We start from the raw sequence: 17,617 nt of genomic DNA, 5'->3' as shown, positions 1-17,617 counted from the left end.
CAAAGCATCTCTTGGGAGAATGAATAATGAATTATTCAACTTAAATGGCCTTTATTGAAGAATAATTTCTCCAAACTATTAGTAATTTCTGTTGCTACATTCTCTTAATTTCAGCTGAGATAATATCAGGAAGAACAAGAATTATATATCTTGGAGTAATTTCTAGTGAATGATTTAGTATTCAGCTAGCCAGGCATGGTCACAGTCATGAGACTAACTTCCCTACTTTGGTTTTATTTAGAAACTACATTTTGAGGAATGAGGTTTTTTTAATTTTGAATTTAATCTTTTTAAAAAAAATTTTTAGTGTTTATTTTTTGAGAGAGCATGAGCAGCGGAGGGGCAAAGAGAGGAGACACAGAATCCAAAGCAGGCTCCAGGCTCTGACCTGTCAGCACAGAGCCCAACGTAGGGCTCGAACTCACGAACCATGAGATCTTGACCTGAGCCGAAGTTGGGCGCTCAACCCCACTGAGGCACCCAGGCACCCCAGTCTTGAATTTAATCTTAAATCTTTATTCAGTTAGATTTAATTTATTATGTGGTAAAGGCTAGGAATGTATATGATTATTAAGTCCCTGAAGAGGCTAAAAAGGAATGTTTTGCGAGTCACCACTGTTAGTTTTTCAGGGTTTGAAAGATGCCATATGATCCTAACAATGTCATTTAAAGTACTACTACTTATAGGTGTCTTTACAAATACTGAAACTCCTATCCACGGCCAGGAAAATTATTAAGGCAGAATCCACAAGACAAAGCCATATGTATGGTTAAGGTGTTTAGATCAACTTCATAATAATTCTGCTTTTGTCTTTAGCTGTATATAATTCAAGTTTAGTTGATGATTTAACTTTTTTAATTGAATCAGAATTTTTAGGACTCTAAAATAGTTAAAAAGCTGATCCAGAAAAAAAGTGAAAACAGACAAGAGAACATTGTCAATGTCAGTGTCAACAGACAATATTATAACCTGATCCCACGTATGCCTAGAAAGAAGGTATATTTGCAAATGACCAGATGTAATCAATACCACCAGCCAGTACAAACTACATACTTCCTGTGTAGCAGGCACTGTGTTAAGTGCTTTGCATGGATTAACTCATTTATGTCACACGGCAACTTAAGAATGAGATGCTGTAACCATCCCCACTTGATAGATGTAGATGTTGAAATACAGAGAAGTTAACACTGCCAGGGTTATACAGCTAGTAGATGATGGCATTCTGGAGACTTGAATTTTGGCAAGTTGGCTCTGGAACTGGTTCTGTTATCTACTGTTCTCTCTTGTGCCTTTTTTTGGTGTTAATAGACAATTTTTTTTCATATTATTTATTTATTTTGAGACAGAGATTGAGAGTGGAGGAGGAGCAGGAGGAGAGGTTAGAGAGACAGAATCACAAGCAGGCTCCACACTGTCAGTGCAGAGCCTGATGTGGGGCTCACACTCATGAACTGCAAGATCATGACCTGAGCCGAAATCAAGAGTTGGACACCTAGAACTGACTGAGCCCCCAGGCCCACCATTAATAGACACTTCTCCAAAGAGCATTATTGCATCTTTTTCTTCTTTCTTGGAATATGAACACTTATTGATGTATAAGAAATGTATTCTTCCTGCTGGAACCTGCGTGTGTGCCTCCTGTCTTTGCACAGTGGGGAACAATTCTGTGTTACGATTAAGTTTCTCTCCTTGCTACTGGGTTACTCCCACAAGAAGCCAATGCCCTGAAAATGCATGTTTCTGAAGGTAATTCTGCTGCCCTGACATTTTTGTATCTTTGTCCTCACTCCATGTTTCAATATTTCATTAATGTGACAGCACATTTTCAGTGTTAAAGTCAGCAAAGACTTGTGCAGAATTGAAGTGCTTTATTCCCCTTAGAAAATAGGGACAGAAGTGAGTTGTGGAAATAGTTGGGATTATAAACCTGCCTTTTCTTCCCTTCCTTCCTGGGATTTTCACTATGCCTCATTTGATGAAATCACATCCTAAGGAGAACCTAGAAGACCATCTGGTGGGCTGACCTTTCAGAGGGGCCTAAAATTAGTCCATAGTAGATTCTCAAATAAATTCAAGTTTCTTTGTATTTCACTGGTATTTTACTTCTGCAAATATCTCTGTAACAGCCTTCCTGACCCAGTTACATTTACTGTCCTTCAGGTTGCAATGAACCCCCCCCCCCAAATTTCACCCAAGTTTTAATACTTATTTTTAAAAAAGATATTTTATTAATGGAACTAAAGAACTCTTGATAAAAAGCCTATTACCATTACATAACAGCCGTAAGAAAAGAGTATCATTTTGCAATTAATATGATTGATAATTCTGTGTTGTTGATGAGTTGAAGAGAAAGTGGTTTGCTGTTTCTTGAAAGTATTTTATAGTGCTTAAAAAGGAACCTTGTTTTCATTGGATAATGAGGGGGAAATGTGTCTAAACTTCACCTGTAAATAAGCTGAAAACTCACCTTCCATTATTAACTTGAAATCCTTAGAGTCTCATTCATTTAGATACAAGAACAGGAGGAAAGAGTCCATTGATGTGAAATCGATATCATCTCGAGGCAGTGATGGTAAGAAGTTTTTCAGATTTCTTGGCCTTTTTAAAGTATAGAAGATGACAGACGAATATACTCAAGAATTTGTCAGCATATAAACAAAACCCCAAGTTGCAGCTTGCTTTTTTACTCCACAAACTGAAAAATTTTTAGCACTTCTCACTCTTTTTTACTTTTTATAGTGTCTTCTCTTTGAAATGACTCCACACTTGTTCCATGATGGCCTAAACTGTGTTGAGCCATATAACCACCAGAGCAGCTCAGAGTTTTAATAGCTAGGTCATTTTTTTAATATAATAGCTAGATCATTCTTAAGTGAGAGTGGGAGAAAAGGAACTGCAGAGTCCTGACTTCCCAACTTCAACACTTCCCAGTTTTCAGTGTACCTGTTACACACCCTTACCCTTAATAAAATGTCATAGAAATACTGTGGGACATAATTTAGCACAACAGTTCTGCTCTGCTAAACATAATTTACCAAAACATTATTTGAGTTCAAGCACGCCTTAAGGAGGAATCATTTGGATTTGCAGGGAGGGGGGAAAGTCCAAGATGACTTTGAAATTTCATTCCTAGGTACCTGGGAAAATATGAGTAATATTTTCAGAAATAGTCTCCATGTATGGCCATGTGGGGGGTTGAGGAGAAAATGATTATTTTTATTTTAATGAAGATGCCAAGGAAGCTAAAATACAAGACTAGTACTGCAGGCTAGAGGTGTGGATTTGGGAGCCCTAGGGGTGATAGATGATGCTTTGAGCAGAGGAACATCTGTAAGGGGTGTGGCGGGGGGGGAGGGAGGGAGGGAGGTGGGGGCAGGGGAAGAGAGAGAGAAGAGAAAAGAAAAGGTCTAGGTTCTAGATTTGAAGGCATTCTTTCAGTTAGAGGAGAGGCAGGAGAAATAGGGCCAAGGAAGAGCACAAGAGAACTGGGGGTGAGCCACGAACAAGAGGGTAGCAAGAGAAGGGAGATGGCCAGCAGTATTATATGCTGCAGAGATCAGTGAGCTTAAGCACCGAGAACAGATTAGTGGATTTCACTCATCCATTCTAGGGGCATGAGGAGGGGTGGTGAGTGACTGTGATAGAAAGGAGAGAAGTAGGATGGTAACTTAAGGGAATAAACTGGAAGGGCAAGTGAAGGACTTTTCAATCCTATGGGTCACAATGGGAAACCTGATTATGAGGGAAGTGGGTAAACTAGGAAGGACTGAAGACTTTAGAGACAAGATGAATAATTCATAGAGGAAAGAGGATAAATCATAGGGCATGCAAAGGATAGGGGCCAAAAATGTAAAACAAGATTAACTGAAATATTTTCAGATGTAAATAGAACATTTTAGATGGACAGGATAATGGATGAGAGAATTTGAACTAGATTAGCCCAGTTTTCAGTGTAAAGTTTGAGATGGGACCATCATCTCTCCAGAACATGGAGAAGTAGAGGTTGCAAAGTACAGAAGAAGGCTGTAATGATGGCTGAGCAGCAGGTAAGCTTTCTTGATATCGGCTAGATTAAGTTATCCCATTTGTAACATGAGGATTTTATCCCTCCTTCCTGCCTCACAGGCAGTGGTAGGATGAGCTGATGGGATCAGAGCCCTTACTGATTTATTTATTTTTAGGTTTATAATTATTTTTTAAAATTTTTATATTTTATTTAAATCCCAGTTAGTTAACGTGTAGTGTAATGATGATTTCAGGAGTAAAATTTAGTGATTCATCACTTACATATAACAGGGGCTTTTAAGGTAGTTTCTCCCTTTGGAATTTTTACCTACATGTAAGCATTACCTGTTCAAAACAAACAAACAAACAAACAAAAAACAATGGAGAAGATGGCTGAGTAGCAGAGACCTTACCTTATCCCATGGATACAGCTAGATAAAACCCACATCAGTATAAATAACTCAGAAAATAACATGAAGACTGGCAAAACAAACTTCACAGCTAAATGTAGAGAAGAGGCCACAGAGCGGAGACTAGGAAGAATAGAAACATGTTTGGGAGCTAACAGACCCATGGGAGGGAGGGATGGCAGACTTGGAGAGAGGAGAGAAATAGAGCCTCATGCCAGGCACCCCAGGCACAGGGAATCCCCATAACATTTGGCTTTGAAAGCGAGAGGGGGGAAATTTCATGAACTCTTACAATTAGCAGGCTTAACATCTGAACTTTAAAAATCAGTCGGCTCTGAGAGAGCTGGAAGGATGAGAGGAAACGGAATCTCTGCCCTTATAGAAATAGCACAACAGACAGCCCCTCAGAAATACAGCATAGAAACGACATCTTGAATAATGCCTGGAGTATACTGGAGGGAGGTTACTGTTTAGTAACCGCAGAGAGTGTGCTGGAGGGGCAGGGATTGACCATTGGAAGACTTCTCCAGAAGCAAAAGAGCTGGAAAGCCACCATTTTCCTCTCCCACCCCCACAGCCTAGATACATGGATACCTGCTGGAACCACCTTAGTGCTCACACTCAATACCTAACTTGTTAACAGTGCATCCCACGCTTGAGTTTTCTTGCAAACTCACCCTCTCCAGCCAGGCTCCGCCTCTAGGTCTCTTCACACTGCAGACCCACACAAACCTTGCTAACACAGTGTGACCCACCCTCATGCTTTCCTCTGGACCTGCTCCCTCCCGATAGACCCTTGGCCAGAGCACATCCAAAGCAGTGCCACAAGTGTGGCATGTGCAAGCAGCCCCAGTAGGACCAGCACCCTCCAAAGTGACTCCTGCCCTGGGTAGAGGTGAAGATAACCACACCCACCAGTCCAAGTACAGCCAGGCACATTGCTAGGGGCAGAGATCTGGTCCGACTGCAGGCCTTGCCTGCCAACAAAAGCTTCACAAGGGACAACACAGGCAAAGTGCCCTGAAATTCACTGACACTGCTTCTCTGGAAAATCCATGGACTGACCCAAACCCGAGGTGGTCCCAGACTGGCCTACTAACAACACAGGGACCAAACAAACCCTGACCACAACAGGAAAAGAGAGCCATTGCAGTCGACTGGTCCAAAGGAAAAAGCAGTTCAATCATAACAGCAGGGTGCACACAACAAATAGGAGACATTCCTCAAGTGCCAGGTTCTGGTGAACAGAGGACAGTGCACTGCAGGGCACTACAGGACCTCTTCTTCACAAGACTACAACTTTCAAGAGCAGGAGTTGTAGGTGACTTCCATAACACACAGAAACAGAGAGTTAGACAAAATGAGAGACAGGGAAATATGTCCCAAATGAAAGAACAGGAAAAAATCACAGCGCCAGAGTTAAGCAAAACAGAGAAAAGAAATATTACTGATAGGGAATTTACAGTAATGATCATAAAGATATTCACTGGACTTGAGACAAGAGTGGAAGATCTCAGTGAGACTCTTAACAAAAAGAAACCATAAGACTGCAGATGAGGAACTCAATAACTGGAATTCAAAATACACAAGGTGGAATAAATAGTAGACTAGAGGAAGCAGAAGAACCAGAGATTTGGAGAATAGAGTAATGGAGAGCAATCAAGCTGAATAGGAGAGAAAAATAATAATTAAAAATGAAAATAAGACTTGGGGAATTATCAAGAATAATAACATTCACATTATAGGGATCCCAGAAAGAGAAGAGAGAGAAGGAAGCAGAAAATGATTCTGAAACAATAATAGCTGAAGACTTCCTGAAGTAGGGTCAGGGAACAGAAATCTAGGTTCAAGAGGCACAGAGAGCACCTAACAAAATCAACCCGAGGAGGTTGACACCAAGATGGATAGTAAATTGTAAATATTTATGCATCCAACATGGGAACACCCAAATACCATAAAGTAGTTAATAACAAACCTAAAGGAACTAAACGATAGTAATACAATAATAGGGGACTGTAACATGCCACTTACATCATTGGACAGATCATCCAAACAGAAAATCTACAAGGAAACAATGGCTTTGGATGACACACTGGACCAGATTAATCTAGAGATGTATTCAGAACATTCCATCCAAAACTAGCAGAATACACATTCTTTTCAAGTGTAGATGGATCATCTCCAGAATAGATCATAAATTAAGCCACGAAACAAATCTCAACAGATTCAAGAAGATCAGAGTCATACTATGCATCTTTTCCAACCACAACACCATTAAACCGGAAATCAACCACATGAAAAAAGCTGGAAAGAACACAAATACAGAAGGTTAAATAACATGCTACTAAACAATGAATAGGTCCATTAAGAAATTGAAGAGTAAGTAAAAAAATGCATGGAGGCAAATGAAATTGAAAACACAATAGTCCAAAATCTTTAGGGTACACCAAAAGCAGTTTTAAGAAGGAAGTTATAGCAATACAGGCCTACCTCAACAAACAAAAATCTCAAACAGCCTAACCTTACACCTGAAGAGCTAGAAAAAAGAACAAATCAAACCCAAAACCAGTAGAAGAAGCAAATAATAGAGCAGAAATAAATGAAATGAAAACAAAACAAAAACAATGATACTGGGAGATGGCTCTTTGAGTAGATCAACAAAACTGGCAAAACTCTAGGCAGACTCATAAAATTAAAAAAAAGGAAGACTCAGAATCAGAAATGAAAGAGGAGAAGTAACAACCAACACCAGAGAAATACAATAGGAATAGACTCAAAATTATATGCCACCAAACTGGACAGCCTAGAAGAAATGAATTTCTAGAAACACAGAACCTTCCAAAACCAAATCAGAAGGACATAGAAAATTTGAACAGGCCAGTTACCAGCAAGGAAATTGAATCAGTAATCAAAAACTCCCACCAAATGTCCAAGACCAGACAGCTTCACAGGCGAATCCTACCAAATATTTAAAGAAGAATTAATACCTTTTCTTCTCAAACTATTCCAGAAAAATCAAAGAGGAAGGAAAGCTTCCAGATTCATTCTATGAGGTCAGCATTACCCCGATATCAAAATCATATACATGCAACACAAAGAAATAAAAGGCATCCAAATTGGCCAGGAGGAGGTCAAACTTTCACTCTTGGCAGATGACATGATATTCTATATGGAAAACCCAAAAGATTCCACCAAAAAACTGCTAGAATTGATTCATGAATTCAGCAAAGTTGCAGGATATAAAATCATTGCACAGAAATCGGTTGCATTCCTATACACCTACAATGAAGTGACAGAAAGATAAATCAAGGAATGATCCCATTTACAGTCGCACAAAAAAACATAAAATACCTAAGAATAAATCTAACCAAAGAGGTGAAAAATGTATGCACTGAAAACTATAGAAAGCTTATAAAAGAAATTGAAGAAGATACAAAAAAATGGAAAAAGATTCCATGCTCCTGGATAGGAAGAACAAATACTGTTAAAATGTCAATACTACCCAAAGCAATCTACATATTCAATGCAATGCCTATCAAAATAACACCAGCATTCTTCACAGAGCTAGAACAAACAATCCTAAAATTGGTATGGAACCAGAAAAAAACCCAAATAGCCAAAGCGATCTTGAAAAAGAAAAAGCAGGAGGCGTCACAATCCCAGACTTCAAGCTATACTCCAAAGCTATAATCATCAAGACAGTATGATATTGGTACAAAAACAGACACTCGGATCCATGGAACAGAATAGAGAACCCAGAAATGGACCCACAAACGTGTGGCCAACTCACCTTTGACAAAGCAGGAAAGAATATCCAATGGAGGGGCGCCTGGGTGGCTCAGTCGGTTAAGCGTCCGACTTCAGCTCAGGTCACGATCTCATAGTCCGTGAGTTCGAGCCCCACATCGGGCTCTGGGCTGATGGCTCAGAGCCTGGAGCCTGCTTCTGATCCTGTGTCTCCCTCTCTCTCTGCCCCTCCCCCATTCATGCTCTGTCTCTCTCTGTCTCAAAAATAAATAAAAAAACGTTAAAAAAAAAATTAAAAAAAAAAAAAAGAATATCCAATGGAATAAAGATGGTCTCTTCAGCAAGTGGTGCTCGGAAAACTGGACAGTGACATGCAAAAGAATGAACCTGGATCACTTTCTTACACCAAACAGAAAAGTAAACTCAAAATGGATGAAAGACCCAATGTAGGACAGGAAGCCATCAAAATCCTCGAGGAGAAAACAGGCAAAAACCTCTCTGATCTTGGCCACAGCAACTTCTTATTCAACACGTCTCTGGAGGCAACAGAAACAAAAGCAAAAATGAACTATTGGGACCTCATCAAAATAAAAAGCTTCTGCACAGTGAAGGAAACAGTCAGCAAAAGTAAAAGGCAACTGACAGAATGGGAGAAGATATTTGCAAATGACATATTAGATAAAGGGTTAGTATCCAAAATCTATAAAGAACTTATCAAACTCAACACTCAGAAAACAGATAATCCAGTGAAGAAATGGGCAAAAGACATGAATAGACACTTCTCCAAAGAAGACATCCAGATGGCCAACCAACACATGAAAAAATGCTCAACATCACACATCATCAGGGAAATACAACCAACTGAGGGTTACTGGAGGGGCTGTGGGAGGGGGGATGGGCTAAATGGGTAAGAGACACTAAGGAATCTACTCCTGAAATCATTGTTGCACTATATGCTAATTTGGATGTAAATTTTAAATAATATTTTAAAAAATCATATACAAGCACTACAAAAAAAGGGAACAATAGGCCTATGTGTCTAATGAACTTAAATGCAAAAATCCACAACAAATTGTTAATAAACTGAATCTAACAATACATTAAAAAACCATTGACCACAATCATGTGAGACTTAATTACTGGGATACAAGGGAGGTTCAGAATTTGCAAGTCCATCAATGTGATACATCAAGAAGAGAAAGGATAAAAATCATATCGTTTCAATGTAGAAAAAGCATTTGACAAAGCATAAACTCCATTTATGCTAACCCTCCACAAAGTTTAGAGGGAACATAACGTAATAAAGCCCATATAAAAACCCCACAGGTAACATCATACTCAATGCAAAAAAATTAAGAGTTTTTCCTCTAAAATCAGGAATGAGACAAGGATGTCCACTCTCACTTTGATTCAACACAGTACTGGAAGTACTAGCCACAGCAATAAAACAAGAAAGAGGAATAAAAGGTATCCAGATTGGTAAGGAAGAATAAAACTTTTACTATTTGCAGATGGCATGATACTATATATAAAAAATCCCAAAGACTCCACCCCAAAACTAGTAGAACTGATAAACGAATTCTTTAAAATCACAAGATTCAAAATCAATGTACATAAATCTTTTGCATTTCTCTACACTACTAATGTAGTAGCAGAAAGAGAAATTAGGAAAACAATTCCATTTATAATTGCACCAAAAATACAAAGTACCTAGAATGAACTTAACCAAGGAGGTGAAAGATTTGTACTATGAAACTAAAACACTGATGAAAGAAATTAAAGATGACACAAATGAATGGAAAGATATTCCATGCTTATGGATTGGGAGAACAAATACTGTTAAAATGTCTATACTACCCAAAGTAATATACAGATTTAATACAATCCCTGTCACAATACCAGCCACATTTTTCACAGAACTAGACTAAATTATCCTAAAGTTTGTATGGAACTACAAAAGACCCCGAATGGCCAAAGCAGTCTTGAAAAAGAAAAAAGTAGAAATATCACAATCCCAGATTTCAGGATATAATACAAAGCTGTAGTAATCAAGACAGTATAGTAATGGCACAAAATAGATACATAGATCAGTGGTAGAGAATAGAGCCCAGGAATAAACCAACAATTATATGGCCCATTAATCTTTGACAAAGGAGGGAAGAATATGCAATGGGGAAACATAATCTCTTCAATGAATAGTGTTGAGGGAACTGGAAAGCTGCCTGCAAAAGAATGAAACTGGACTACTTTCTTACACCATTCACACAAATACATTCAAAATGGATTAAACACCTAAATGTGAGACATGAAACCATAAAAATCCTGGAAGAGAGCAGAGGCAGTAATTTCTCTGACATTGGCTGTAGCAACATTTTTCTAGATATGTCTCCTGGGACAAGGGAAACAAAAATAAACTATTGGGACTACATCAACATAAAAAGCTTTCACAAAGTAAAATATACTCAAGAAAACTAAAAAACAAGTGAATGGGAAAATATATTTGCAAATGCACATAGCCAATAAAGGGTTGTATCCAAAATACATAAAGAATTTACACAACTCAACAACAAAAACAATCTGATTGAAAATAGGCAGAAGACATGAAGACATTTTTCCAAAGGACACATACAGATGGCCAAAAGATACTCAACAGTCCTCATCATCAGGGAAAAGCAGAACAAAACCACAATGAGATATCACTTGCCACCTGTCAGAATGGGTAAAATCAAAAATATAAGAAATAACAAGCGTTGGTGAGGACGTGGAGAAAAAAGAAGCCTTGGCACTGTCAGTGGGAATGCAGATTGATAGAGCCATTGTGGAAGACAGTATGGAGGTTCCTCAAAGAATTACCATAAGATCCAGTAATTCCACTACTGGGTATTTACCCATAGGGGAAAAAAACCCACTAATTTGAAAAGATATATGCACCTCTGTGATTACTGCAGCATTATTTACAGTAGCCAAATTATGGAAGCAGCCCAAGTGTTTATGACATATGAATGGATAAAGAAGATGTGATCTATAAATATATATCCTTATCCAGTCCCATGGCCAGAAGCTGGGAACTGAAAGTTAGGAACTGTCAAAGTTGGGCTTTGGTGATTTATAGTAAAGTGAGTAGGGTATATTAGGCTGTTGAGATGGGGCCTCAGGATCCCAATTAACCTTCTCTGAAATTTCCCTTATGGAACTAATACTCCTAAAGCCTTTCTTCCGTCATAGTTCCAGACCAAACCACACTTTCTAGACTTGGTCAAGTAGTGGCTGACCTCTCAACCTTTTAGGATTAAGAGATGTGTGAATCCTTTGCTTTGTGGAGAGCCCTGGGGATGTAGTCCGGTGAGAATCAGGTCCCCAGTCTGTGAAGGGCTCCTTTGCTATATTTAGCCAAGCTGAGCCACCAGAACCAGATACAACTTTATTTACTTCTCCCCAGCACCAAGCCTCCAGAATCGTCGCTATCCATCCATGGCAAGGATCCATTCCATGACCATCGAAGCTCCCATCACAAAGGTGAGTGACAGCTGCTGCCTCCACTCTGCAATCAGGGCTGCCCAGCACTGGGCTCGTTTCTACAGACAGACATGATAAATGACTTGTCACTGATAACACAGAGTTTACAGTCTGGTAGAGGAAGCAGGTATTAAATAAACACGTAATTAATTTGTAGTTCTAAATTACACTGACTGTTAGTAAGGAAAACAATAGTGTTCTAAGAGAAAATCAGATTACGGCTCTATTTACCTTAGGTGAGATGATCAGGCAGAGTCTCTCTCTAGAGGAAATGATGCTTGAAGTAAGAACTGAAGCATGCAAGGCTGTTAGAAGACGAGGTGGGAGAAGAGAATTCTAGGCAGTAGGCACAACAAGAGATGAAGCATAGAGGTGAGAGAAGGAGGATTGGAGTATTTGAAGACTTGAAAGAAAGTTCGGGTGGCTAGAGCTTGGAGGGCAGAGGGGAGAAGATGGTGACATGGAGCTGTAAGGAGGGGTTCGTATTTTAGTTTCTGTGCAGTGGAAGCCACTGAAGAGTTTCAAGTCGGGGAATGACATGATCCAGTATGTTTATTAAAAGGAACACCCAGCTGCCATGCAGAGAATGGACTAGAGATGGCAAGAATGAAAGAGAAGAGGCCAGTTAGGGGGCTTTTCCAGAATTCCAGGCAAGAAATGGTGGTAACTGTATTACAATCAAAGCAGTGGAGTTAGAAATGAATAGATCAAGAAATATTCAGGGATAGAATCGATTTGGACGATGAATAACATTATCAGGGTGATAGAGAAAGCTGTTTGTCAGCTGGGGCCACCCAGGTTCTGAGTTTGAGCACAGGCGGATAGAAGTTGTTTTGTTTTGTTGTTGTTTGGTTTTTGTTTGTTTGTTTTTCCCTCTAGTGTAAAAACCAGAGAAGGAGCTCTTGTCTCACTTTTTTGGTCCACTTTTTTCCTTGCTTTGGGGAGAAGGGAGCAATATCATGAATTTAGTTTGGGACATGTGAACAAGATATTCCAATAGATATGTCACATGGGTAATTGAATTATACAAACTTGAAGGTCAAAAATGAGTTCCGGCAGGGATATAAATTTGAGAGCCCTTGGCATTGTAGGTCCTATGTGTCCAAACTCATAGGAATAGCTGGGTTCTGGAAGCACTGTGGAGTGAAAGGCCCCGTACCCATCTCTGAGGAGCTCCAACCTGCAGGAGACAGCTAGAGAAGGATCAGCAAAGGAGCTGAAGAAAATGTGGTCTCTGAGGTGGGAGAACAACCGGGAGAGGTTGGGAGGAAAGGCATGTTGCAGTAAGAATGGAGTGGTTCCATGAAAACCCGGCTCATTTTGAACAATAAAATGTGTCACTCTCTGATTTCTTTTGGGTTGCAAGCATGTGTTTGACTTTTGGGAATTAGAATTCTTATATTCTCAAATTTCTTCTTTCTCTCTTTATTTCCTTAGGTTATAAATATAATCAATGCAGCCCAAGAAAACAGCCCCGTGACAGTAGCAGAAGCCTTGGATAGAGTTTTGGAGATTTTACGGACCACGGAACTGTATTCCCCTCAGCTCGGTACCAAAGATGAAGATCCTCACACCAGTGATCTCGTTGGAGGCCTGATGACCGTGAGTGATGAGGAAAAACTGGAAATGCAGGGAGACAACATTAAATGCCCTTTAGAGCACATATAACATGTAACATTTAAACTTGCATATAGTTGCAGAAACATCCGCTGTGGGGGCTAACATCAGTGTAATCAGAAGCATCCGTGTTAAAATTTCTGGATTATATGTGTGGTATAATTCAAATATTTCTTGAATTTACCTTTCCATGAAGCTAACTGATTATAGCGATGGGAGACAGTCCTTCAGAATCCTCATTATAATAAGGAGCAAAGAAGCAGTTGATTGAAGGCTAAATATGCACCACGGGACCCTTGTTTACCTCTCTCCCTTGACCTGGTACAGTATTGGATTGAGGGTTATGGGTAGGTTTCCTTGGACTACAGGCTTTTTATGTAATGAAAGGGTTTGTACTTAGATTATAGCACTAGTTCCCAAAATCTCAGCTCTAGAATCTTCTCTTTAAATAAAAAGTTATATAGAAGTTCCCTTTATAATCCAGTAAAAGCAGAGCAGAGCTGTTCTGGCTCCATAGGGGAGGGAGAAGGAAGCACCCCCTCCCAGCACACCAATACCACCACCATTTATTTGTGACCACCAAGAGTAGCTGATTTCTAAGGACTCGTGTGTTCTAGCGTTTGGCTGTAATCTGTTTGGCTGTAATCACCATCTATCAGCAAGTGAAGAAAAAGAAGAAGATTCAAATTACTCATTTGTAGTTCTTATCAGAGGGTGAAGCTCGAAGAATTCTTGGGGTGAAACAGACTCCAGGAGCATCTGAGAGTTTGACTTTGAAGGTTTGTGTCTAGCCCTGTCACCAAATGCTGAGCGTTGACTGGCTTTCTAGTCCATTCTCCCTGTTCTTGCAAAAGGTCTTCGATGAGCCTGTAATTTGAGTGACTTCCTGTTCCTTTCCTTTCCCTGGGCTGGCCTTGGTCATCCCATCCCAGTGCAGCACAGGCTTCAGCTCTGGAGAACGCTGGCAACGGCCAGTCAGGAGGGCAGCCACAGCACCGCATCAGGAGGATTTCAGTTTCTGGAACCAAGTCATCTGCTTCTTCCCCCTGTGGCCATACCATCTTGTGGTTCCTCTCCGGGTCCTGCTGTGAGGAACCAGTGTAGGATTCCACTTACTTTTATTTAGTTTTAGAGAAGAGGAAAAAGAAAGGCAAAGAAGAAGCAGGGGAGTGCCCTGTGATACCTACCTTAGAGGCAGGATGGTTGTAGCCATTGTCACCTACCTATTTATAGAGTTTTAAAAGTTCAGCTCTTGGCCTAAAGGTCCCAAGGTGTGACTTCAGGGGAGCCCTTCATTAATACTTTAAACCTTAGCACACACTTTCTAGGGAGACAAATAAGCAATTATAAATGATTTTTAAGCAAAGATCTAAATAATTAGGCACTCAAGGGTAGAAAGTGGAGGGAAGCGGAACTGACATGCAAGAACATCACCAGCCTAGTAAATGGCAGATCGTTAGGACTCTTTCCACTCCCTTAGGTTGCCCTTCCAAAGATCTCAAATCCAGAAAGTTTTCTTCTAAAGGCCAACTGCAGTGTTCACGTTGCGAAGCAGAAAATACAGTTGGAAAAAAAATTTAGATACTAATCAAAAATTAGCCCAACCTTTTTAAAGCTTTACATTAAATCATCCCCAAAATGTGGCCCATGGCTTTGGGTCCCCAGTATGTAAATCTGAGAACACAAGAATAACATAGTACCTAGAAGGGTAAGTGGGGTCTCTTCAAAATAACCTGCATCCGAAAGCAAGATCCCTTCCGTGAGTTCACTAATGTGGCTTCAGGATTCAGAAGACAAGGATGGTGTGAGAAAGGCAACGAAGGCAGCTCAGAGGTCAGGTGTGAAACCTGAATGAAGTCCTATCCATTTTACTCTCAAGTCTCCATCTCCTGGGGCTAATAGCTGTGGAAGGGGGAGTGTCCTCTGTCTTCTGGATACTGTTCATTTCGAGCCTCATCTTTGGCTAATGGAAGAAATGAGAGAATAATGATAACCGCGTACAAAGTATGCTTCTAATAGTAGCTTTCTTTATTCCAGGATGGCTTGAGAAGGTTGTCAGGAAACGAGTATGTGTTCACTAAGAGTAAGTTGTCATCTGTCCACTTGTTACTGATAACCTGTCTCCAGCCTGTGCCTTCTCCAGTGTTGTGATTTTTGTTTGGGGAGGGCCTTGGTGTGGCTTGCTGTTGGTCTCATTGGAGTTAACCATCTCTGTAGTCTGCACTTGAAACCAGGTCTCCTAATTAAAATGACTTCTGTGAGCACTGTCAGAATAAGAATTGCAGCTCTGTGTACATTCAGACAGACAGCTAAATGGAATTACTTTTTTATTTTTATTTTTTGTTGGGGGAAGTTTCAAGAGAAGATCCCTAAAGTGAAAATCTTAACCCTTGGAAGTTCAAGACTTCTTTCTAGTAGCAACCATGAAGATGCTAACAAATGTTTGGGGGCACTTAAGATTCCACAATTAACCAGCCTCCTCAACCCCGTCTGTTTGCTCAGATGTGCACCAGAGTCACAGTCACCTTGCGATGCCAATAACCATCAACGATGTCCCCCCTTGTATCGCTCAATTACTTGATAATGAGGAAAGTTGGGAATTCAACATCTTTGAATTGGAAGCTGTTACACATAAAAGGTATGTGGCTTCTCTGGCTGCAGGTGGGGAAAGATTGATGGCCACGCTCAAGACTTTCACATCTGGAAACTTTGAGGGAGACGTGAGTTCTTGCCACAAGAAACCTCACAGGTTCTACTTTTCATGCCTTGCTGGGATGTCGCACAAGCAGAGACTGTGGCCCCTGAGTGAGCTCCTTTATGGAGACAGAGTGGGTAAGATGTGGGATTAGCCTGGTGATGACCCAGGATGAGGACATACTGAGTGTCCCTTTCACATTTATCCAGGCCGTTCCTTTGTGCTAGTGAGCCGAGAGTTCCAAGCACTGTTGGCCCCAAACTTGTTGAAGCTAGACCTTACAAAATAAATTTGAAAGCACTACAGACTTGACTTTTGTTCCATCCTGTAGGCAGGGAGAAGATTAAATAAGTCAGAAAGTCCTCTTCTATAGTAGGAGACAGCTACTTTCAGGGATGCTGGTCTATAGCATGTGAATGATTCTCACCTGTAAATCTAAGTAATATGATTTTAAATGGTAGGACTCTACTGACACCACTGTCCCTAGGCTCAGTAACTTTGTGAGGCGACACAGAGGAAATACAGAGGTTATATGGAAGTAGAGATGGAGAGGGACTATCAGGGATCTTTTTTGGTTGCTAGAGTCACTGAAGGCTGTCTGAGTTTAAGATAATCGAGAAATCATTTGGATTGACCACCATGAGGCACCTAGTTGTAAAGAAGTGACTGATGAGGAGATGCTCTATCTCCTAATTTAGGGAGGGGATGTTTTTTAAGCTCTTGTTCATGCGGAGTAAACATCACAAGAAAAATGCCTCTATTCCCCAGTGTCATCAAAGAAAGCAGTTTCTAGACCAGTGAACACAATGAATCAGGGTCTGTTTTCCTGTTTTCCAGGCCATTGGTTTACCTGGGCTTAAAGGTATTTTCCCGGTTTGGAGTCTGTGAATTTTTACACTGTTCTGAAACTACTCTTCGGGCCTGGCTCCAAGTGATTGAGGCCAACTACCACTCTTCCAATGCTTATCATAACTCCACCCATGCCGCCGATGTCCTGCACGCCACTGCCTTCTTCCTCGGAAAGGAAAGAGTAAAGGTAGAATTTCGGTATCATGATCTAGTTACCTGCTTAGATTGGAGGTCCAAGAGCTCAATCCTCATAAACATATAAGGCAAATAACCATTTATGTATATATAAATTGCAACCAATCTCATAGTTCTTTATCAAATTAACTTGTCATGTTGGTGTTGTAAAGACATGGCCTTTGCTTCCAGCTCTCCCCTCTTGCAAAGGCCTAAAATAATAACTGATGCCACTGTAGACTCCCTTCCAGGCCTGGCTGATTCATGAACCTGTTCTCCAAGTATTCACTGGGAGCCCGTTGTGATACTGAATTAGAGGACAGGACTTAGTTATTACAGCAAATGGTTACTAGGTCTAGAGGTTACATTTTAGGATCACAATTTGGCCATTGGTGCATGGTAACCCAGACAGGAGCCACTCAGCATTCTACTAATATACATACATATATACGTGTGTGTTTTGTGTAGGTGTGAATGTGTATATCCTACATTAATGACTTGCATAATCATTCTGAAGGAGGTCCACGTCCCTTAATCTTAGTTAGAAGCACCTGTACTGCTATGAATAGGTGCTGATTTATAGGACAGCCCTACGTACACCCC

The 17,617-nt window shown here is 40.3% G+C and overlaps 1 protein-coding gene across 5 annotated transcripts in view; it reads left to right on the top strand.

Annotated features, from left to right (window-relative positions):
* The window catches only part of PDE8B (phosphodiesterase 8B), a 274,382-nt gene that overhangs the window by 243,389 nt on the left and 13,376 nt on the right, over positions 1-17,617 (top strand). For all 5 annotated transcript variants that reach the window (XM_060635503.2, XM_060635504.2, XM_060635501.2 and 2 more), the window contains exons 12-17: positions 2,496-2,573; positions 11,603-11,679; positions 13,117-13,281; positions 15,334-15,379; positions 15,799-15,934; positions 16,829-17,027. In XM_060635503.2, the coding sequence (XP_060491486.1) occupies positions 2,496-2,573; positions 11,603-11,679; positions 13,117-13,281; positions 15,334-15,379; positions 15,799-15,934; positions 16,829-17,027 (701 nt within the window). The remainder of the gene's footprint in view (positions 1-2,495; positions 2,574-11,602; positions 11,680-13,116; positions 13,282-15,333; positions 15,380-15,798; positions 15,935-16,828; positions 17,028-17,617) is intronic.

Source organism: Panthera onca, chromosome A1 (genome assembly GCF_046562875.1).
Source record: "Panthera onca isolate mPanOnc1 chromosome A1, mPanOnc1 haplotype 2, whole genome shotgun sequence".
Taxonomy (NCBI): Eukaryota; Metazoa; Chordata; class Mammalia; order Carnivora; family Felidae; genus Panthera; species Panthera onca.
Note: the sequence above shows the minus strand (reverse complement) of the source record. Positions and strands in the feature narration are given on the sequence as shown.